The sequence below is a fragment of the Leptonychotes weddellii genome, chromosome 2 (assembly GCF_054177405.1).
Source record: "Leptonychotes weddellii isolate Sample4059 chromosome 2, ASM5417740v2, whole genome shotgun sequence".
In the NCBI taxonomy this organism is placed as follows: Eukaryota; Metazoa; Chordata; class Mammalia; order Carnivora; family Phocidae; genus Leptonychotes; species Leptonychotes weddellii.
The window spans coordinates 130,620,120-130,644,829 of NC_138370.1; the positions used below are offsets into that span (position 1 = coordinate 130,620,120).

The 24,710-nt window shown below is 34.8% G+C and overlaps 1 protein-coding gene across 10 annotated transcripts in view; it reads left to right on the top strand.

Moving 5' to 3' along the window:
• Window positions 1-24,710, top strand: part of EPHA5 (EPH receptor A5) — a 343,064-nt gene that overhangs the window by 12,845 nt on the left and 305,509 nt on the right. For all 10 annotated transcript variants that reach the window (XM_006727005.3, XM_006727007.3, XM_006727006.3 and 7 more), the window contains exon 2: window positions 20,550-20,614. In XM_006727005.3, the coding sequence (XP_006727068.2) occupies window positions 20,550-20,614 (65 nt within the window). The remainder of the gene's footprint in view (window positions 1-20,549; window positions 20,615-24,710) is intronic.

Consider the following 24,710-nt stretch of genomic DNA (forward strand, 5'->3'; position numbering starts at 1 on the left):
ACTGCCCCTGAAGAAATGGAGATCTATGAACTGTCAGACAAATAAATCAGAGTAATCCTTTTAAGGAGGTTTAGTGAACTATAAGGAAACACAATTAAATGAAATTAGGAAAACAATGCATGAACAAAACAAGAAGTTTGACAAGGAAATAGAAATAAAAAACACACAGAATTTCTAGAATTGAAAAATACAATAACTGTACTGCAGAATTCAGTAGAAATTCTCAAAAGCAGACTCAACCATGCAGAAGAAGGAATTAGCAACCTGGAGGATAGGACATTGGAAATCACTCAGTCAGAGGAGAAAAAAGGAAGAAAGAAAGAAAGAAGATAGAAGGAAAGAAAGAAGAAAGAAAGAAAGAAAGAAAGAAAGAAAGAAAGAAAGAAAGAAAGAAAAGAGAGAAAGAGAGAAAGAAAGAAAGAAAAGAGAGAAAGAGAGAAAGAAAGATGAAATTCTACAAGAATTATGGGATACAATGAAAAGAAACAATATTCACATTATGGGAATTCCAGAAGGAGAAGACAAAAAGGGACAGAATATATAAGTGATAATGTATGAAAACTTTCTGAAGTTTTAGAGAGAAATAGATACCCAGGTTCATGAGTCCCAAAAGACTCCAAATAGGTTGAAGCCAAATAAGGTTACACTGAAACACATTATAATTAAATTTTCAAAGACTAGGAAATAATTTTAAGAGTAGCAGGAGAAAAGAGAGAAGTTTCATACAAGAAAACCTCCATAAGACCTTCACCAGACTTCTCAACAGAAACTTTTCAGGTCAGGAGAGATAACAGATTCAAAATTTGAAAGAAAATAACTGTCAATCAAGAATTATATACCTGAGGAACCTGTCCTTCAGAAACAAAGGATTGATAAAGACTTTCTCAAACAAACAAAAGCTGAGGGAGTTTATTACCGCCAGACTTGCCTTACCAGAAATGCTAAAGGGAATTATGTGAGTGGAAGTAAAATAATGCTAATCAACAATGTAAAAACACAAATAAGTTGTGTAAATTTCACTGGTAATGGTAAATATATAGTCATAGTTAGATTCTGCAATATGGTAATAATGGTGCATAATTCACCTACAACTTTAAAAGTTTATTTTAAGAAATGTAAATAACCATAACCTGTAGTCTGTTATTAGTTACACAATTAAAAAAAAAACATGTAAATTATAGCAGCAATAATCTGAAATGTGAGGGGAGGAGAAGTAAAAGTATAAAGTTTAGGAATTATATTGAAGTTGTTATCAGTTTAAAATATGTTGTTCTAACCTTGAAATAGTTTATATAAACCTCATGGTAACCTCAAGGGAATATCCTGTGGTAATTACCCAAAAGAACATGATGATGAAGTCAAAGCATGCTGATACAAAAGACATCAAAACACACACACAAATGGTTGAGAAACAAGGAACAATGGATCTATAAAACACTCAGAAATTAACAAAATGGCAGTGATAAGTGCTCACCAGTCAGGATAGGCATACCTCAGAGATCTTGCAGGCTTGGTTCCAGGCCACCACAATAAAGCAAATATCACAATAAAGCAAGTCAAATGATTTTTGGGAATTTCCCAGTGTATACAAAAGTTATGCTTATACTATCCTGTAGTTCATTAAGTGTGCAATAGCATTATGTATAAAAAACAATGTACATACCTTAATTAAAAATACTTTATTGCTAACTATCATCAGAGCTTTCAGCAAGTTATAATCTTTTTTCAGGTGAAGGGTCTTGCCTAATATTGATAGCTGCTGACTGATCAGGGCGGTGGTTGATGGTCAGGATGACTGTGGTAATTTCTTAAAATAAAGCAATCAGTGAGGTTTACCACATCAATGAACTCTTCTTTTCACAAATTATTTCTCTGTTGCATGTGATACTGTTTAATAGCATTTTTTAAAGATTTTATTTATTTATTTGACAGAGAGAGACACAGCAAGAGAGGGAACATAAGCAGGGGGAGTGGGAGAGGGAGAAGCAGGCCTCCTGCGGAGCATGGAGCCCGATGCAGGGCTCGATCCCAGGATCCTGGGATCATGACCTGAACCAAAGGCAGACAACGACTGAGCCACCCAGGCGCCCCAATACTGTTTGATAGCATTTTATCCACAGTCGAACTTCTTTCAAAATCAGAGCCAATCCTCTCAAGCCCTGCTGCTGCTTTATCAACTAAGTTTATTTAATATTCCAAACCCTCTGTTGTCATTTCAACAGTCTACACAACATCTTCACCAGGAGTAGATTCCATCCCAAGAAACCTCTTTCTTTGCTCAACCATAAGAAGCAGCTCCTCCGGGGCGCCTGGGTGGCTCAGTCGGTTAAGCGACTGCCTTCGGCTCAGGTCATGATCCTGGAGTCCTGGGATCGAGTCCCGCGTCGGGCTCCCTGCTCGGCAGGGAGTCTGCTTCTCCCTCTGACCCTCCTCCCTCTCATGCTCTCTGTCTCTCATTCTCTCTCTCTCAAATAAATAAATAAAATCTTTAAAAAAAAAAAAAAAGAAGCAGCTCCTCCTTCCTTCAAGTTTTATCATGAGATTGCAGCAATTCAGTCACACCTTCAGGCTTTACTTCTAATTCTAGTTCTCTTGCTATTTCCACATCTGCTGTGACTTCCCACTGAAGTTTTAACTCCTCAAAGTTGTGCATGAAGGTTTGCAATCAACTTCCTCCAAACTCCTGTGAATGTTGATATTTTGACTTCTTCCAATGAATCATGGATGTTCTTAATGACATCTAGAATGGTGAATCCTTTCCAGAAAGCTTTCAATTTACTTTGCCCAAATCCATCAGAGGAATCACTGTCTATGGTCTCTACAGCCTTATGAAATGTATTTCCTAAATAATAAGACTTGAAAGTTGAAATTATTCCTTGATCCATGGGCTGCAGAATGGGGGTTGTGTTATTATTAGGCATGAAAATGAGATTAATTTCATTGGACATTTCCATCAGGGCTCTTGGGTGATATCATGCATTGTCAATGAGCAATAATATTTTGAAAGAATTTTTTTTTTCTTCTCAAGAGTGAACTTAAAATATTCAGTAAGCCGTGTTGTAAACAGATGTGCATTTGTCATCCACGCTTTGTTGTCCAATTTCTAGAGCACAAGCAGAGTAGATTTAGCATAATTCTTAAGGGCCCTAGGATTTTAAGGAATGGCCAATGAGCATTGGCTCCAACATATAGTCACCAGCTGCTTTAGTCTATAACAAGGAAGTCAGCCTGGCCTTTGAAGCTTTCAAGCCAGGCATTGATTTGTCCTCTCTAGCTATGAAAGTCCTAGATGACATCTTCTTCAATATAAGGCTGTTTTGTCTACACTGAAAATTTGTTGTTTAATATAGCCACTTCTACCGATTAACTTAGCTAGATCTTCTGGATAACTTGCTGCAGCTTCTGCATCAGCACTTGCTGCTTTACCTTGCACTTTTATGTTATGGAGATGGCTTCTTTGCTTAAACCTCATGAAACAATCTCTGCCAGCTTCCAGCTTTTCTTCTACAGCTTCCTCACCTCTCTCAGCCTTCAGAGAATACAAGAGAGTTATGACCTTGCTCTGGATTAGACTTTGATTTAAAGAACTGTTATGGCTGGTTTAATCTTCTATCCTTCTACCTAAAATTTTTCTTCATATCAGTAAAAAGGCTGTTTTGCTTTCTTATCATTCATGTCTTCACTGGATAGCACTTTTTATTTCCTTCAAGGACATTTCCTTTGTAGTCACAACTTAGCTAGCACTTTTGTATGAGAGGCCTAGATTTTGGCCTATCTCCACTTTTGACATGCCTTACTCATTGAGCTTAATAATTTTTAGCTTTTGATTTAAAGTGAGAGATATAGGGGTGCCTGGGTGGCTCAGTTGGTTAAGCATCAGCCTTTGGCTCAGGTCATGATCCCAGGGTCCTGGGATCGAGTCCCACATCGGGCTCCCTGCTCCGTGGGGACTCTGCTTCTCCCTCTCCCTCTGCCTCCTCCCCCTGCTCATATGTTCTGTCTCTGTCTCTCAGTGTCTCTGTAAAATAAATAAATAAAATATTTAAAGAAAAAACAAAGAGAGATATACAACTCTTCCTTTCACTTGAACACTTAGAGACCTCTGTAGGGTTATTAATTTGCCTAATTTCAGTATTGTTACGTCTCAAGGAATAGGGAGGCCAGAAGAGAGGGACAGAGGGGGTGTGTTGTTAATCGGTGGAGCAGTCAGAACACACACAATATTTATCAATTAAGTTTGCCATCTTACGTGGGTGTGGTTTGTGGCATTGCAAAATAATTACAGTAGTAACATCAAAGATCACTGCTCACAGATCAAATATAATAATGAAAAAGTTTGAGATATTGCAAGAATTACCAAAATGTGACACAAAGACAGAAAGTGAGCAAATGCTGTTGACAGAATGTCACCGATAGACTTGCTTGATGCAGGGTTGCCACAAACCTTCGATCTGTGAAATATGTAATATCTGCAATGCACAATAAAGTGCAATAAAATGAGGTGTGTCTGTATAGTGACGTATGTCAATTATTTCTCAATAAAACTGGAAAAAAGGTATACTAAAAAAGAAAGAAATAAAAAAACCTTCCCTCACAAAGTGTTATCTATTGCTGATCATTACCCCTTGCTCTCTTGGGAATAGAGGGCAGTTTTAAAAATACAGTTTCGCCTTAAGTCATGGTATTATATATTTTTAGGCAGTACTACTACTTGTAACAGGTGAGGGGACTGAAAGCTTCAGTGAAAAGTATATTTACCTTTGTCTTTTATCCAAGCCAACCTCTTGGGTGCTGTTTTTTTCCTTTTTATATACAGAGTTGTATTCAATATTTTATAATCACTTTTATATAGTTTATATTATTACTCTATAGTTTACTAAATGTTCTAACCTATATTATTTCATGAGAATCTCATAAAAAAGCCTGTACATTAGAGAAATCACTGTCATATACAAAGGAATCAAGACAAGAAAGTTTGATTTATTAAAATATCAGAACTAGTTGTAAAGCAAAAGTCTTATAACTGCAGAACCAGGGCTCCACTTCAGAAGGTGGTATAACAGAATTGACAGAGTACAGTCTCTGGAGCCTGGCTGAACCACTTAGAGCTGGGTGACTTAGGCAAAACTAGAAAACCTCCCTGGCCCTATGCTTTCTTGTTTGTAAAATGGAAATATTAATACAAATACTGCAAAAATTAATATTGTAAAAACACATCAATAAAGTGTTTAAAGTTCTGACACATAATAAACATTATATGAGTTATATATTACATGTGTTAAAAAAATAGTCTGGGTTGGCACTCTTATTTAACAAGGGCTAATTTTCTACGTTAGTGAGTACTGTCTAGTATTTATTGTAAATGGAAATACCAGAAGAAAAATACTTGACTTTACTTCAGTTCCTGAAGCAGCCCCTGTTTACTCCCTGGGTAAATCCTTTAGCAGCTCTCCATTGACCTCATGCTAAAATCTAAATTCCCTGAGCCTAAGTACAAAGCTCTCAGTGGTTTGCTTCTGGCCCACCTTTCCTGCTACTTCCCCCTGTCTCTGCATTCCCAGGCTCCTGAGTGGGAGACTTGCTCTCAGTGCAGTTGGATTTTGGTAGGAATTCTTAATATTGCAAGGAAAATGGGTAACATCTACCATGTGAATAGAATGGTATTTAAAAATAAACTTGTTAAGGGAGAAAGTTTAGAATGTAATGATGAATGGCTTTTTAAGTATAGTTCGGTTAATGTTTGGTTAGTGTATTTAATTCTAACCAGTAACTAGTTAGTATATTTAATGAACTATCCCTTTTGAGCGTATTTTTATTTATTCTAAAAATTCTAGCAAATATATCAGAAATATCAGTGGGTTAATATTGTATTCTTCTGAGCCAAGAATCCTTTGAAGTGAATCTTTCTCTAGATGGGAGGGATAATGATGATTGCTCTGAAGACTATTACCACATAATCTCTAATTCTTATAACAACCCTGTGAAATGGATATTATTATTCCCGTTTATTAGTGGGAGACTGGGTTTGGGGGAAATTAAGTAACATGCATTCGGTCACACACAAAAACTGACAAGATAGGAACCAGGTGCGTTTGATGCTGAAGCTCTTGGTTATACCCACTCTGCTAGAAATTACATTCATGTGAATGTACTTAGTATTATGATTTACTCTTTATTTATGCAAATAACTTTTCAAGGAAGGAATCATGTTTTATTTCAAAAATCAGGTGTTTATAAGAAAATCAATTAAAATAAGAATAATACAAATATAGGCAATGCATATGGAAACATTGAAAACTTCTATCAAGAAAATCTCACTACCATCAACGTTAAAGCAACTGGATAGAAATATTTACGTACAAGCTTTCTGTTATATAGTTATCATTTCCTCGTGGAAAACCTCTCAGTTTATATCACGAACAAACTTTTTTTTTTTTTTCCTGACTGGGATTTCAGAGAAGCTGGTCACAGTGGTATTTGTGTTTGGGGTATTGAGCAATGGCATGAATAATAGTCTTAACAATTTTTGAAAATGCACAGAACTGGGGCGCCTGGGTGGCTCAGTTGGTTAAGCGACTGCCTTTGGCTCAGGTCATGATCCTGGAGTCCCGGGATCGAGTCCCGCATCGGGCTCCCTGCTCAGCGGGGAGTCTGCTTCTCCCTCTGACCCTCCCCACTCTCATGTGCTCTCTCTCTCATTCTCTCTCTGTCAAATAAATAAATAAAATCTTAAAAAAAAAAGAAAATACACAGAACTGATTTCCATTTAATAGATTTTTAACATAAATCATTGTTGAAAGCCAAGGTCATAATATTAGTAGTGGTTTTCAAACTCTCTTTTTTTAAAGAAACAGAAAGTCATTCAAAGGAAATCACTGTGGAAGCTCAGTATATGAAACAGATAACAGAGTTGTTGGGTTTCCTGGCTGTGTTTTTACCTCTCCCTCCCTTCATCTGTTTGTGCCTCTGAGATATCTCTTTAGAACCACAGAGGCATCATGAATTGAGTGTGAAAACCGCTATGTTAAAATACAAAAGGAGTGTTGCATAGAAGATCAGTATACTATGATCCTGACTTGTAGCTTTCTGACAATCTACGTAAAAAACAAACTATAATATGTGGTAATGTTTACTTTGAAGATTTATTTATATTTTAGAGAAAGAGAGAGAGTGCAATCAGGGGGAGGGACACAGGCAGAGGGAGAGAATCCTCAAGCATACTTCCGCTGAGTGTGGAGCTGGCTACAGAGCTCAATCCCAGGACCCTGAGATCATAACCTGAGCTGAAATCGAGAGTCTGTTGTTTAACCAGCTAAGTGAAACAGGCACCCCATGTGGTAAAGTTTACTTTGAACAAAGAGTTCAAATCTAGTGTCCTAACCTAGAAGTGCTCATTGCAACCAACCTCAAAACACAATTAAATATACCATGTCTGGACCCTCCTAGACCCACTAAATGAAAATTCATTAAGGTAAGTTCTATGGAAATCTTTAAGTTTAGAACCTAGGAAGCTGTAGAACATCCATAGATAATTTTGACTTTTGTCTCTATTAAGGAATCCTTAGAACAGAGCTACACAAAGTGAGATCTGTGGCCTAGGACTGGTGGGAGCCTGCAGTGGTTTCAATACAAAGATTAAGAGTTAGCTTTTCCAGACTCTTATGGCGATTTGATATTACCAGAACAATCCAACTGTGCTATAAGTGGATTTGCCACATTGAAAAGAGTATAGCCCAGTTCTAATGTTGTCTGACTTGATTTGAGTATAAGAATCACTTGAGTAGTGGGGATTTTCTAAGATGCAGTCTCCACCTAATATCCTAATTTTGTAGGTTTTAGAAGGAGCCAATGGATTTACTTTCTAAAGAGCACTGTAGGTGATCCTAATGCTGATGATAGACACATCACACTTTTCAAAAACAATGAGTATATCTATAGATAAAGATGGCACATATAAATGACTAACACTCAGAAAATGCTATATAAATGTATTTTTATTATTAATCTTAAAAAGGAGAGTATAAAAATGTGTTAAGAGTAAAGGTGATATATACTATAAATCAGATAACACTATACACAATAAGGAAATGTAAGATAGAGATATAGTTTAGAAAGTTGTAAAAGCAAATACCAAAATGCAAAAGAAAAAAAAAATTCTAAGTATGGTTTGCTATATAGTCAGTGATAGAGCCGTTGATATCAGGACTGATCCTCAAGGTATATGGCTTAAAAAAACCTCTTTGTTTGGGCGCCTTGGTGGCTCAGACAGTTAAGCATCTGCCTTCGGCTCAGGTCACGATCCCAGGGTCCTGGGATTGAGCCCCATCTCGGGCTCCCTGCTTGGCGGGAAGCCTGTTTCTTCCTCTCCCTTACTGCTCCTCCTACTTGTATTCTCTTGCTCTCTCTGTCAAATAAATAAATAAAATCTTATTTAAAAAACCACTCTGCATTTTTAAAAAATATTACATTCATTTTGAATGTGTTTATATATATTCATAAATACCAAATTCAGATAATTATACCCTAAAAGGGTCTGATTCAGGGGACATAGAAGGATTATTTCACAGGTAAAATGTATTTAAGTAAGTGTGTACTCTCAGGACTAAGCAGTGGGAAAGTTGAACAATCAGCAAGATACTACCTGTTTTCTTTACTAATATAACCCTAGGGCCTAGAACAGTTCTTGATACTTAAATAGATGTTAAATAAATATTTGTTGAATGAGTAAACCCTCATTCATTGATGGTGCCATATTCCATAGAACTGGAATGGAAGTTGAAGCAGTGAGCTAGACTTTTTCCTCAGTTGTTTATGCATTATCTGTATCATATAGGATTGGATTAGGTTGCAGAGAATACAAAAACTGTTCACCAGGGACTTAAGATGTAGAGGGATTGTCTTTTAAATGGGAAGAAGTTTCAGGGTAGAAGTTTGGTGATTTGGGTTCAGTGACTTCATGATGTCAAGATTGCAATCATTGTGGGTTTTTTTGGCCTTACGCTCTAGCTTATTGTCTCATGATTGCAAGAAGGCTGATGCATCTCCAAGCATCACATCCAGTTCAGAACAAGAAGAGAAAGAGAAGAGCCAAGAATCATTCCAGCAGCACTCTTGCTTCAGCTAGGACAACAAAACTTTCCCAGAAACTGGAAGGCTGATTTCTATTTATATCTTATTAGCCAGACCTATGTAACAAGGCTGCCAGAGCCAATGAAGGCTAAGATCATAGAAACATGATTATAATTATTGGTTAAGGACAGTCATGACCTACGTGTGGTTCTAGACACATTGCTACTCGAAACACAGTAAGAATCTGATACCAAGGAAGGAGAAAGAATGTAAATATTTAATAGGCATAAAAAGCATCTTTGACAATACCACAGAAAATTTAAAATACTTTTACTTTATTTCTTTTTTTTCACTTTTCCTTTCTACACTTTGTAAAAGGAGAAATAGCTAAGTACTGAGGTTATATTTTGACCAAAAATAGACTTTAGGCACCAGGTTAACAAGGCAAAAATGACTGCTACTAGATCATCAGTCTTATACCCTGCTAAGATACATAATTAATTGTATTTAATAAACTGACTTAAAAATTACTTTCCTGCAGTCATGAATGCTTCTAGCTATTTTGAGATGGGTGGCTATGGCTGAGTACTAAAATGTTTATATTCAGCCACCTAAAATTATTGGCCACAGTATTTGTTCATACTTCTGTCTTTATTGCTGTACATTTTGACTAGATTTTCATGATAAATCATTACCCAAAGTTTTTTTTTTGTAATATATATTTTTTTCTATTTTAGGTAATAAAGGATAATTATGTAGAGTTTACATCAGCATTAAATTTTAATTAAGCTGTAAGACTGACATAAGCATAATGACTGAAGTTGACAGCAAAAATTTGGGTCACTTTTCATTTTACAAAAAGGGCTACTGGGCTACTCAGTTTTTTAACTCATTTTTTTGGAAATGCCATCACCTTAAAATGCATACTGTGAATTTGTGCAAGTTTCTGTTTTAGTTCATGTTCAGATACAATCATCGTTTATCCTACCCTGAAGGCTTGAAAGCTAATGATTATATAGATTGTCTTGCAGTTTGTGGTATTTCAGTCAAGCATTAGGGATAATTAGGGACTGGGGTAAGTATGCATTCAAAACAAAGAATCAGCTTTGCATATATTTTCCATTCTATTTTTATGTGCTTTTTAACATCTAAGGACAAAGTATATTTGAACAAATACATGCCCTGTTTTCCCCCAGTTAACATGTGTAAAGCATAATGAATAATAAAATTAAAAATTAAGAAAAGAGGTTTAATACTTATTTTGTTGCTTACCCTTTCACTTTCAGGGATCTTGTAACTTAGTTCAATCTTTGGAAATTTGATACTAAACTTGTAACTTACTTGAAACTTGTTGGAAATTTGATACTAAACTCTGATTTGCCCAGAAAAAACTAATGTTTTTTCTGTTTAGGTTAATATACCTGAAGATTTCCATCTTATATACAGTACTATTAGAATTTTATGGTAGATGCTGGCTTCTCTAACATACTATTCACAATTCATTGATTTAATAAAATTCATTGAGATATAGGAGTTAAGAGTTTCAAAGGAGTAAGCCTTTGGATTCAGCAAATCCAACATTGGGCAAGTGTGATATAGAAGCAAAAGAAAGAGCTTTGGAGTTAGATAAGACTTGGATTTATATTCCACCTATGTGCTTATTAGCTCTGGGATCTTGGACCACTGCCCTATTTAACTTTTCTCAACTTCAATTTCCTTATTTGAAAAATGGGGGAAAAACATACCAAAGGATCATTGTTAAGACTAAGTGATATAACATATATTAAGCAGAGACACATATAAGTTTATTAGTTTCAATCACTGATATTACAGATATAAAAATTGAGTCCCTCAAAGTAAAATCCTTTCTATAAGCTTACATAGTAGCAAACCAGAACCATAGAATTAATGAATATTCTGTCCAGTGAACCATTCAAAAAGTGAATTGTGAATAAGAACATTTATTTCAAGTGTTGAATATTTACACTATTTTGTAAGGAATAGCTTCTTATATATACAGTGTGGTGTGGAACTGAGCAGCTATTAAATGAGTGTATTCTGTGATGTGATGATTTTCAAGACTGTTATGTCATCTAATGTTGACTTTTCTCTTTAGAATAAAAAACAATATGCAAAATTTGACAAGTTTGGTTACCACTCTTGACAAGGTAGCTGCTGAAAACCATATGGTTTTGGTCTTTTCATGCCATGTGTCCTATGAATGTAGCAGACTGCTCATTAGTCATAATTTAGCTGTCAGTGGATTTCAGTGTTACCTCTGCCTAAAAACTTTGTATGGAATAACCAGTGGATACTAATTCTGAAATCCTCTTTGCCATCTCCCCAAGTTTACAATTTTAGAGTATATTAACAATTCAAAAATCTTTAGTATATGTTTCTGATTAAGTTTTGCTTCTTTCAGAGTTTTATGCTTCATAGTATGAAATTCTACTGCTTAATTTTCAAAGAGCAGCTGCTAAAACTCTTTATGATGATGAATAATATTTTGAAACAAAATGAACAAAAAGAAATAAAAATAACAAAATGAACAGAGATGAAAGTATTTTGAAACAAAGGCAACAGTTGTTCTATATAGTCAACAACAAAGCATAATATATTAAGATTGAGAGGGACCACAAAAGCCATTTTTTTTTTAGAGAGGGGGAGGCAGGGGCAGAGAGAATCCCAAGCAAGCTCCACCCATAGTGGGGAGCCCAGCATGGGGCTCCATACCTCGACCCTGAGATCATGACCTGAGCTGAAATCAAAATTCGGACTCTTAACTAACTGAGCCACCCAGGCACCCCAGCAAAGGTCATTTTAGATATCATTTCAAAGATAAATAATCTGAGTTTAAGTAACTCATTTGGGAATGTTATTGGAATTCTGTTAATAATAGAATATTAGAAGTCTCAAGGCATGATGGTAGGAGAGCAGACTCTGGAATAAGAGAGACTGGAGTTTGCCTTCAAATTCTGCCACTTAGCAGTTGTATCAGTAAGGATGTCTTCCTCTGCAAATAACAGCAAATCACTTCCTCAGTGGATTAAGCAATAAAATTGATTTTTTTTTCTGACATAACAGAAAGTCCTAAGAGAAGCAAGTTTCAAATTTAGATGGATTAGCTACTCTATGATATAATTTGGAACCAGATACTTCCCATCCCTTCACTCTGCCAACCTTAATCTGTAAGTTTTGCTCTCTGCTGATTCTCCTTATTTTCTCTAGATGGTTGCATCAGTTCCAGGAAATACAAACATACCCAGCAACTTTCAAAGCAGCCAGATTCCTTTTCTCATATTTTCTTCCCAAAAACTCCCTTCCCTTCAGATCACCTTCACAGCTCATTGGGCAGAACTGAATCAATAGTGAGACCACATAATGGAACTGAAAATAAGTTCAGTATTGCCAAATTGTGGACAAGGAAGGAGGGAAAAGCCTGAATGAAACTGGAGAGGAAAATGGAGACCAATCCTGGAAAGACTTACATTAAAAAATGAAACATAGCTATAAGGTTTGAAGTAGGGGAGTGACATGATCATATTGGTTGCTTAGAAAGATCTTTCTGAATGCAATTTTTTGAAGAAATTGTCAGGGATCATGCCTTTCTACTGAGAAACCAGTTAAGACATTTTTCAAGTGAAAAATTATGGTGAGAATTTGGCTGGATTGGTTATGCTGTAGAATGAAATACAACAACCAGTTCAGAGAGTTAGATATAGGATATAGTTAGAATGGGTAGGATTTGGTCACTGATTCAGTGTGCAAGTAAAGGGGAAGGAAGACAAAGATGACTCACTGATTTCTGGATAGAACAAGTAGTTCAGTGGCGTTGCATTCACTGAGATAAGGAACACAGGAGGAGATGTTTGTTTTTTCTTGTGCAGGGAAGATACTGTGTTCATTCGGGGGATGACTGCATATCATGAATGTGTTAAAAACCAGTAGCAGTTTTATAAATTGATTGGAATTTCAGGAGAGAGAAATATATAAAATATATGGATTTGTAGGGGTCATTAACATCTACATTATAATTGAAGACAGAAATTCATCAGCCCCTCTACAGGGGTTCTTATGTAAGAATATATGCTGATATTTTAAAACAAGAAAGCAACAAACAAAAAACTTACTAACCATTTTCCATCCTAAATAGTCTAATTCAGTATCTATGGACTGGTGCCAAGACATTTGTTCTTTCAAAAAGCTTCTTCTTCTTTTATTTTTATTCCTATTCCTTAATAGTCCTAGTCAAGAATCATTGGTATAGAGTGAGAAGTGAAACTGGTCTACAAAAATAGAATATTAATCAAAGCCAAGGTTTGAAGGTTGGTATAGGAAGAGTGGCTTATAATGGAAATAATAGCCAGAGAAGTAGAAGAAAATCACAGAAATATGTTGTCATTGAAGATAAAAGGTGAGAGAGTTTGTTCATGGGGGGCATGGCCAAATACTGCCAAATTAGGAACTCAGAGCCACGTGATTATCACAAATCGACTTGGTAACAGAAGTTTTGGTAAAATAGTGGGTTTGAATCCAAATTGCAGTGGGTTAGGTAAAGAATGAAGAGGATATACAGAAATAGATAGGAATGTTCATTTAATATTTTGAATTTAGAAGAGGACATTAGCTGGAAGAGAATATGAGGTTTATTTTTAATATTTTAACTAAGATTTTACAAAATATTTTGTGGTTAATTTATGAGAGAACTGATTTCCCAAAGAGTAGATTTATTAGGTAAAAGTGATGGCCCATTTGAGGCCACTGTTAATTTATAATGTATTATATATTTATATAATTGATTATGATTTTTTTTTCTCAAGCAGGGTTCAGCAGCCATAGTTCATGTACAAAGTAAATTCATTCATAATCAGGGTTTAGATAATGGCCTTTGGATGTCCAGAGAGATAGATGGCTGTAATCAAAGTATCTTATATCCAGGCTCTAAATAAGGGACTTGGTTGTGCGAAGCCAAAGGAAGGGCTTGTGGTTTGTCATAAAGACTTCAAGTATTGTTTCATGTTTTCTTCTTTCCTTGATTTCCCTGCTGGGCTCTGAATGAGACTGGAAATTATCAGTGTTGTTTTTTTTTTTTTTTTTTTAAGATTTTATTTATTTATTTATTTGAGAGAGAGAGAAAGCAAGCATGAACAGGCGGGCGGTGGTGGAGGGCCAGAGGGAGAAGCAGGCTCCCCACTGAGCAGACACCCCCCCCCAATGCGGGGCTTGATCCCAGGACCCTGAGATCATGATCAGAGTAGAAGGCAGATGCTTAATCGACTGAGCCACCCAGGCACCCCATCAGTGCACTTATTGCGCCTATAAGTCTGTTAGGAAGATTAAATGAAAGAATATATGTATAAGCTACCTGATAGAACATCTGACACATAGTACACACTGAATAAATTCCTTTTTCCACATTCTTTCTTTTTTTTCCTGAAATTATGCACATGGGTTGCTCAGAATTGGAAAAAAAATGCTCACATTCATTGTCTACAGAAATACTGTTGGTTATGTATTTTTGCCTTCAAGTAGAGGGGTGCCAGAAATCTGCATAACACTCCTAAACTTTTAACATGATTTTTACCAAATTTACAAATTTAGTTTTCCAATGGGAAACACATGTACTCTTTCCCTGCACTCACATTGTCAACTGTTCTTTGTTCCCTGCAGCAGTTGTCAAATTATAAAATTTAGCCTGGAAGCAAGAAATCACATCTGTGCTGGTTGGGACCATGGAGAGAGGCTGGACAGCTGTACATCTCGGGTTTGCTCCCACAGATCAGTAAAATATGTGCTATAATTGAATCCAGTAGCTTTTCTGATACTGTTAAGTGGAAATCAATAAGCAAGCATCTATCAAAATCCTACTGTATGCAATGGGACTTTGATTCACTGCCTTTAAAGAAAAACAATGCCATCTTATCTGCAACTAATCCAAAGTATTCTCTCTTCATACTGTGGTGAAGGTCCTACTACCATTACAATTGTGTTTGTTTTTTTATGTAAAGATCATGGGAAAAACAGAAATGAAGTAAAAGTACGAATATGCCACTGTCACTCTATTTTACCTTCATGTTATCAAGGATCACACATTCTTTCACAGCCTTGTCCAACTAATGGTGGTGGGACTGAGTGTCCTTGAGCTGTCATTTAACTCTTTAAAGTTTCAAAATACCTTCATCCCAATGTATCATTTTCCTGGAGAATCTAATAAATTTGTTTCTGCTTTTTATGACTAATATCAGCAAGATGTTAAGGAGGAAGATATGGAGTCAAAATGATACATGGAAAATTATGAATATTTGAAAGTTATAATCATTGAAGAGCATATTTGAATTATTAACTCAAATTAATCTTTAATTGTTAGAATGTGTGAAGTTGAGAACTTAGCAATCTTCTTATGCATATTACATTTTACTCATTCTATCCTTTCCTTTCCCTGCCCTTGAATCCCAACCAAAAGAATGAGTTAGCAACTGTCTGACTTTTCTGAAAGTAAATTCTTTAAAAGCCTTTCTCTTTTTGTTCAAGAAAACAAATTATTAATGTGTAGTAATAAAATTAAAGTATACTTCAGATTAGTTTGAATTAGTTTCAATTATAATCTGTTATTTGGTTGGATAGATGGTTAACTTATTTTTACTTATTAAAAAGTTCCTGTATTAGTAAATCTTTTTTTTCCTATATTAACTTTAGGAATTTGTAATAGACTATATACTCATTGACCCCTGAAGAGTTATTTCTCCTGGAGAATCAGTCTTCATAATTACTGATGAGAGTACCAACCAATATGCCCATCTTCACTGTAATTATAAAATGGTTGAGGGAAATGACCTTGAAGACGGTCTTTCAGTTTAATAGCGTGACTTTATTTTAAAATATAAATAATAGAATAAAAACATTTTCCATAAAATTTCTGATATCTAATTAATGTCTTCTAGAGTAACTGTGATATCAAACATTCCCTCTAATTATATTCATTAGTGGCTTCTCCCAGACAAGTTTTAATTAAGTTGTACAATGAAGATCAATACTTATTGTGTATTCATTGCAGTTTACAACAAGCATATATACTGTTCAGAACAATTTAATTACTGTAACTGTTGCAAAGAAGATCCTTAGTGACTGTGCTCCATTACTGCCAATCTCCCCTTTTAATAAATTCGGTAATGAAATTGGGTAATGAACTTCTGAAAATTCCCATTTATATATACCCTATGTCTAAACTTCTGGTTTTTATGTTACTAGCTTAAGTAGTGGAGGAAATGGAGGCATTAATAATATCAGTGTTGTAGTGTTTTTTCATACACACGTATGTCACTTCCCACTGCTGTCTAAAATTGGTTTTGTTTTGGAAACAGATGTTTTCATAAAATTCACAATGCAAAGAAGATACTTATACATATGATTACTAAATTAAAAATTGAAAAACGTGTGCCATCATGAATGTTGAGAAATTATTAGAGCATAAATAAGAACACTTATAGTAACAGTTATATTAGTTATATGAAAAATAATTTAAGGGTGTTGGGTAATAAGAATAATCTATTTCCCCCTAAATACAATTTCAATTTTTATTACTCTTATTTCCTTAAATAGTAGTATTTTAATTTATAAGGATTGCCTTCAAATATGCTAACTTCTATTAATGAAAATCATGCTACTGCTGTGCTGCACAAAGAACGTGAAAATAAAGATTTTCTGGTAGCATCATAGGTGTATACCAGGGTTTCTTAAGTTTGGCATTAGTGAAATTTAAGCCAGATAATTCTTTACTGGGGGTGGGGAAAGATTTGCTGTGCATTGAGAAATGCTTAGCTGAATACCTGGTTTCTTCCCGTGAGAAGCCAGTAACAAATACTCCTCCCACCCTCCATTTTTTACAATCAGAAATGTCTCCAGACGTTATCAGATGCCCATGTTGAGAACCACTGGTGTATGTTGATTCAGACACACCCTCTTGATCTGCCCACTGACCAAATGATTCATTAATAAGACAAACAGCTATTCAGCTCTTCTGACTGCAGGCTAGGTTCATAGGCATGAGTCAAACATGGTATTCTTTTAAGGGGACAATACAATTCTGTGTATTCAGTGTTTTGGAAATAATAATTGGTTGCTAATATAATATTCAGTAATAAAGAAGAATAGAGATGGCTTCCTAGAGATAACAGTTCCCGAAATGTGGACAAATGAAGTTTTGTTGGACAAATGAAGTTAGCAATTCAAAAGGGGGTGGAAGGACATTTGAGACAGCTAAAGCAGCATGTGCAAAACTTGGAAGTTTAAGAAAGCTAACACTCTATATCTCTATCTATACATTTATCTCTCTCTATATATATCTATTTCTGTCTCTATGTAAATATCTCTATCTACCTAACTATAATTTTAATTATTTTTCCTGAGGCATCAACTTCCAATTTCCTCTGAATTATATGAAAAAATTATAATATAGGGGCACCTGGGTGGCTCAGTCGTTAAGCGTCTGCCTTTGGCTCAGGTCACAATCCCAGGGTCCTGGGATCGAGCCCCGCATCGGGCTCCCTGCTCGGCGGGAAGCCCTCTTCTCCCTCTCCCACTCCCCCTGCTTGTGTTCCCTCTCTCGCTGTGTCTCTCTCTGTCAAATAAATAAAAATAAAATCTTTAAAAAAGAAAAAATTATAATATAGTAATCTGCAAGTAATTGCCTGAAACATCTATTTTACTCTTTTTTCAATTTCTAATTTAGTAATCATATGTATAAGTATCTTCTTTGCATTGTGAATTTTATGAAAACATTTGTTTCCAAAACAAAACCAATCTTAGACAGCAGTGGGAAGTGACATATGTGTGTATCTTATAAACCTCCTAATCTATTTCTTTGAAGAAAAACTTTTGACAAGATCATCATAAGAAAGATAATGTACATTTTGTTGTGGGTATTTTCATGTGTTTAGAAATGTATGCCGGGGCGCCTGGGTGGCTCAGTCGTTAAGCATCTGCCTTTGGCTCAGGTCATGATCCCAGGGTCCTGGGATCTAGCACTGCATCGGGCTCCCTGCTCCACGGGAGGCCTGCTTCTCCCTCTCCCACTCCCCCTGCTTGTGTTCCCTCTCTTGCTGTGTCTCTCTCTGTCAAATAAATAAATACAGTCTTTAGAAATGTATGCCAATGTTGAAAATTCCCAAAAATGTATTAACAGCCAAGCTAGTATTTTGAATTCATTCATTTAATTTCACATACACATATATATTTTAAGCCAAAAAAGAGTTAAGAATAGTAATTTAGATTAAAGTTAATTCAAGTGGGGGTAACTAAATTTTAGAAAGACATCTGGAATTCTGTTGGTAATAATAAATATTTGAAGATCCACATGTTACTAAGAGGTCTACAAGGAATGTTGTGTTTCTCATGGCAGGCTAGTTATGAATTCCTAGAATTCCTATTCACATCAGTTTGCCAATATAGGATTAAGTTCAATTTGACTGCCATCATAGTAGAAGGCCTTTAGCTTGCTGATTTGCTCTACTTTATCAGGTCTACACAGATATGCTGCTACTCAATATCAAAGGTGAATCAAATGAATCAAAAGGATGAACAAACATAACAATTTAAGTTCTGCACTCCCATGGTATTTAGTCATGTCTAGACATAGCCCTAGTGTCCCAGAAAAACTGAAATGAGGACAAGGGCATTTAAGTTTAATGTAACTTTATTCCCATGGAAACTAGAAAAGCCAACAAGAGAGTAAAAAGAGTATGGATCTAACTAAAAAATTAGATTTAGTGGGATGACTGGTGGATTTGCAAGGTCAGTCGGTAGTGGAACAGTTTTCGTTTGTTTTTGCTGTTTTCAACAATAGTTTTTCAACTAGGCCAATTTCTTCTAAAAAAGAATAATCCAACAAATTATTTATTTTATTATTCTATAAAGCCACTCTGATATGTGTAGGCTAAAGATGATGCAAACATTCTATGGGCATAGATTTTTAGAGTTAAAGAGCTCAGAACCTAATGAGAGAAGTAGACAAGTATATTGAATACACACACATCATAGAAGACTGCCATGTATATGTGGTGTTGAGTATATATCTGTGTTTTCTAAAACTTTAAAACTTTGATTTATCTTTATATAACTAGTATTATTATAGACTGTTAACTTAGTGTATAAGATCTATAAGTTTGCATATGTTACATGAAATAAAAATGGATAATAAGGCTTAAATGCACATAATTTCTATAGTGTGTAGAAAATTTTTATTTCAATTGTGATCCTAATGTCCTTGGTTGTAATAATTTCATCTTATATTTTCTTATAGTAGTATTGTAACACATTCTCCGTCTATCAGCTATTACTACTTTAGTACTCTAGCTTCACATTTACAGATAGAATCTTTTTTTTTTTTCTTTTTTAGAATTGGTAGCATTTCAAGGTAGTGTTTCTTGAATGTAGTATAAGGAAGCTTCAGTACCTCTGACTAGGGATAACCCAGTTGTTTCCCTTTCAGACTGTTTCAGCTGCCTGGTGGGCCAGGTAGATCACTTGGGATAGGCATAATAGGCTGGAAAGATGATCGTCTGTGACCCAGGTCTGAAGCAGTTTGACTACTCAGCATCCTGTAAGCTAGTTTGATTTGGGGTGGGGGGAGGAGAACAATAGATAAACTTGTTGCATAAACACTGTGTGTGTGTGTATGACTGTGGTGCATGAGTGTGTACACACTCTTTCATGGCTTCCTTTTGTAATAATGATATTCAGACTTCCATTCTGAGAGTTCCAAATATTTATGTATATCCAGCCATAATTGAGGTCTGCATTTCAAAAATGTAGCTGATAGTTCTATAAGAAGCACATTGTAGACTGTGGTTATTTGTAAGTAGAAGATATTTTTGGGAATGCAGTGGACACTTAACTCTAGCAACAACCCTGAGAGCTGCTATAATTTTCTTGGCTTAGTTATGGGTGTGTAGATTTATTTCTTAATTTAACTTGCAATTTGGATTACAGATTTCAGTTAATATCACAAAAAAAATCTTACAAACTTGGGGATAGCTTATTTCTGTTTAATGTAAGTTATTTGTTAATTGCTTCATAATAGCTTTTCAGAAGAAAATACAATATGTGTAGTCACAAATTTATGGCAGCTTAATCCCCAAATTGAGAGCCTTTAAAGGAGTGGCATAGTCCTTACGGTTTTCTGTGGACTTTCATTTTTTTTTTTCTTTTTACTAATACTTTTCCTTTATTCTTATTTGACAAGAAAGAGCACTTAGAGTAATGACTTGTTTATGTATTTTTGCTGTAATTGTTCTCCAAATGTTTATTCAAAATCACTTGTTCTTGTGCATCCAAATAATGTTTTCATTAAATTACAACTCTCATATTCATGATGAATACTTAATTTAACTTCAGTTATGTAAGAAATATGCACTTTAATAACACTATGAAAATGGTATACTTTTTTATACAATTGACTCAGTTTTGTGTTCTTTTTCTTTCAGTGAATTTGTTGGATTCACGTACTGTCATGGGGGACTTGGGATGGATTGCTTTTCCAAAAAATGGGGTAAGCCTTTATGATATTTTCCCTACAATTTAAGCTATCTGAGTTGACAGCATGTTAATTGTCACACATGAAAATTAACTGAATATATTTTGATTTGCTATTATCCTGGTTATATTGAACAGGAAATAAAAGTTAACATGTCAGTGACCAGTGTTGATTCAAACACAGTTTATTTTGTATTTTATTCACTACATTAGTGAATGAAAATGGTATAAGAAATTCCTTTAAATTTTACTGAGATTAAAAGTTTCTCAGACTATCAAGTCAGTAATCAAAGGTTTTCTTCCAATTCTTAAATTTTTCTTCAGTGAAAACTTTCAGAAAGGTGTTTCATTGGAAGATTTTTATAATCAGTAATTGTTTTTGCTAGTAATTTATTTTACTGGTGTACATTAGAAATAAAGTATTTTGGGTAAAGATTAGGTAAGCCATTTTTAAAGCAATATGCATGTTAATGTATAATACTAACAATCTTAATACATGGATTATATTAAAAAGTATTCTGTTATCTTCTGCTCAATTAAAAATATGTCTATATTATCAGATGGAAAATGAATGTAAGTAAAATATTGTGGCATAAAATCATTATATTACACAGAAAATATAACTGTATTGCATGACTATTATATTCAAAACAATTCAGATTTTGAGAGATTTTTATTTACATATAACTTTAATATTTATGGTGACTAACATAACATAATAAAGTTTATGAAATTAAAAAAATTAACTATTTTATAATTTTCATACTCAAACTGCCCAAATTCATTATAGAACCATTTTGTGGCAAGCACAAATAGTATTTTTCAATACTCTATTTTGAGAATTTAATTTAAACAATTTGAACATTTAAAACTTTATGGTATAATGTGTATATGTAATTCATTTAGAAAATTATTCACACTGATAATAGTTCATATGACTTCCAAAGTTAATTTTGGTGTAATTAAGTAATCTAATATTGTCATAATCCAAATAGTTAAAACTTATTGTTATTATTTTTTTTTTGCATTTGATGAAAAAATCAGGTATATTATTCAGTCCTTTACAAACAGAGTTATTATGGAGGTAAAACGAGTGGTATTAATTGTTCTAATTCATAGTTTATATGCTAACATCCTAATCTCAATGTGATTTCTTTCATTAACATGGTATTTCTTTTTGGTTGTTAAAAATTATGGTTACATTTAGAGATACACTATAAATAAAGTATATTAACAGATTGTTAAGATATTAGGACATAAATATAAGCCAAAGGGAGAAAGTATAGTACCGACCAGGTATAGCTAGTGCCAACATAATGGTGTTTATTCTCTTAGTCCCTCTTTTATCTTTCTTATGTTCTTCCTTCTTCTTTTCTGTTTTCCTCCTCCTACCCTTCACCTCAAATGATTTTCTTTCTTTCATCTATCATTACCCCTGTACAAGTAAATGGCTGGCTAATATCCATCTATGAGAACCTATAGCTATATTTTGTAGTCTGAATTTTTTCACATACCAAAAATGATCTGTTATGTCAATATTTTAAATTGCCCTTTCTGGGAAGATGGCTGACAGGTGGGGTTGAAGTTAATTTTTTAAAAGCCTGAGAAAATATGTCATATTCCCTTTGAATTTAGTTTTGTGTGTCTCCTCTTTCTATCCAGAAGTTATTCAGAAGAAGATTTGTCAGAGTGCATCTTTGAGGGTAAATCTGATTCGTAGTTGCTTTTGCAGCTAAAATTTGGGGGGAGATTACCCAATTTTGTACATGAATTTTGTATAAAACACAATCGTTTCCTTTATAACAACATAGTCCCTTCATATCCAGAATGAGCTCTATTCATTCTAACAACTTTATGCTTTCTTTTTCTTTCCATTATAATTGTTAGTATACTGTATATTTTGTTCGGTTTTTAATTTTTTCAAATTTTTAGATTTCAATTAACTTATATATATATATATATATTTTTAGAGAGAGAGTGTCAGTGAGGGCGGGGGTAGGCAGAGGGAGAGAGAGAGAGAATCTTAAACAGGCTCCACACTCAGTGCAGAGCCCAACACAGGGCTCGATCCCATGACCCTGAGACCATGACCTGATTCGAAATCAAGAGTCGGATTGTGAACCGACTGAGCCACCCAGGTGCCCTTCGTTCAGTTTTTTAATCAATGAGTTTCCTTTCCAACATTCTTACAATGTTTTGAATTATGTTTCTTTTGACATAACTATGCCTGATGTTAATTTTAAAGAAAAAAATTTAAGGTAGAGAAACTTAGTGAATGTGCATTTATTTGCCCAAGTATGTACTTGTCCACACTTGTCCAATGTGTACAGTACATAGATGTTTCATTTTGTGTTATGTCATTCAAATACAAAGTAAAGGAAATTTTAAAATTATAGTTTAAAGAAATGAGTGTTCAAGGTGTAATTAATTCTAATAAGAATTAATTAATATATTACTCTATTGTTAGGCTGTGCCATTTATGATTAGATAAGCAATCTTATTCTAGGTGAAATATAGATCAAAAGTGATGCCATCAAAAATTGTGGAGTAAAGGCCTCTACAAATATTCTTCTCCATAAAAGCCATGAGAAAACTGGCAAACATTGTCAGAATCAATTTTCTGGAACTCCGGAAATTAGCCAGTCTTGGAGCAATACAGGGATCATTTATGCAAGAAAAATGATGGACTGTTGTTAGAACAGCAGCACTAACTTTAGCATTTAAAAAAAATGTAAAGATTAAATTAGGTTAAAAATTTTATTATTTATTGGAACTGGATATTTTTTTTCTTTCTTTCTTTTACTTTATTTTAATAGCGTTATCATTTTAAGGTGCCTTATGTTCTTTCCTGCCTCTCCAGCTGTGAGGTAGCCTTCAAAAACCAAAAACCTGCTGGCAAGGTAAAAAAGCAGCAGGCTAGCATGCACTGGATCAGCAGAGTGGGACAGGAGATTCTTCAAAGGCTGGATCCCAGGGAATTGTCCTTATTTGATCTGATAGCTTCCGGGAAGACTGTTCTTGTAAGGCTGTCTTGATTTGATCTGACTCAGAACTCCCCCAGTCTGAAAGCCTTTATTAAACTAAGTGAATAAGAATAATCTCCTTTTCAGAATATTTTCCGAACTTCAGGCCTTAGGAATGAATATTTTATTTAGTTACCCCAAATCTGCACTTAAGAATTAGGCAAGTATTTAAGAGAAACACTGTTATCCATCCCTTAAAGTCATGCACATATTCCACACACTTCTTAGAAACAATCACTGCACCTGTGATACATTTTCTATGCTTGTCAGCTCCTGGGCTTCTTATGGCTATCTCACATTTACCATTCTGCAGTGTTTCTACAAGTTGGCTCAGGTCCCGGCATACAAGAGAACTTCCGTAAACATGTATTAGAAGGATAACTTACTTTATTGTGTTTAAATTTATAAAATGGAGCACAAATTACTGAGGTATAGTTTTACATAAGGATTTAAAAAGTGGGACTGAGAGTAGAACTTGGCACAGTGTCGGCACCCAGCAAATATTCCTTCTTTGACCTTCTACTGCATTTCTATTCTCCTTAAACCAAGAGATCCAACAGGTTTTTTGTTTATTTTTCCATATAAGTATATCCATTTGAATTCCTTGTCAGCACTTAAAGATTGAGAGGTTTCATATAAAATCTGAATTTCTGGCTTCTCTGTTTAGTTGGAAGTTTCAGAATACTGGACCTAGCAGCCTTCTATGACCTCAACAGCCCAAAGCTGAGTAAAGGTTGCTGTTTTGTGAGAGTCGGCAAATTATCCTCTTTGACTCAACTGACCAATTAATGGGGATCAGCGCTCACAGAGCAGAGTCTGTCTGTCCCTCCACCCCCTCTCCCCGCTTGTGTGCCTGCACGCATGTGTGTACTCTCTCTCTCTCAAATAAATAAACAACATCTTTAAAAAATACAATCATCAGGATTTTCTTTTGTTTCAGGAGGGTCTTAAAAAAAAGTCTCTGATTATTACATGCTGAGATAGTTTCTTCCTAGGTTTTGTTTGAGTACTTCACCTTAATCAGGAAACATCATTTGAATTTGGGCTTCAGCATGTGCTCTTCAGCCACAGTATATGAGAGAGACCGTA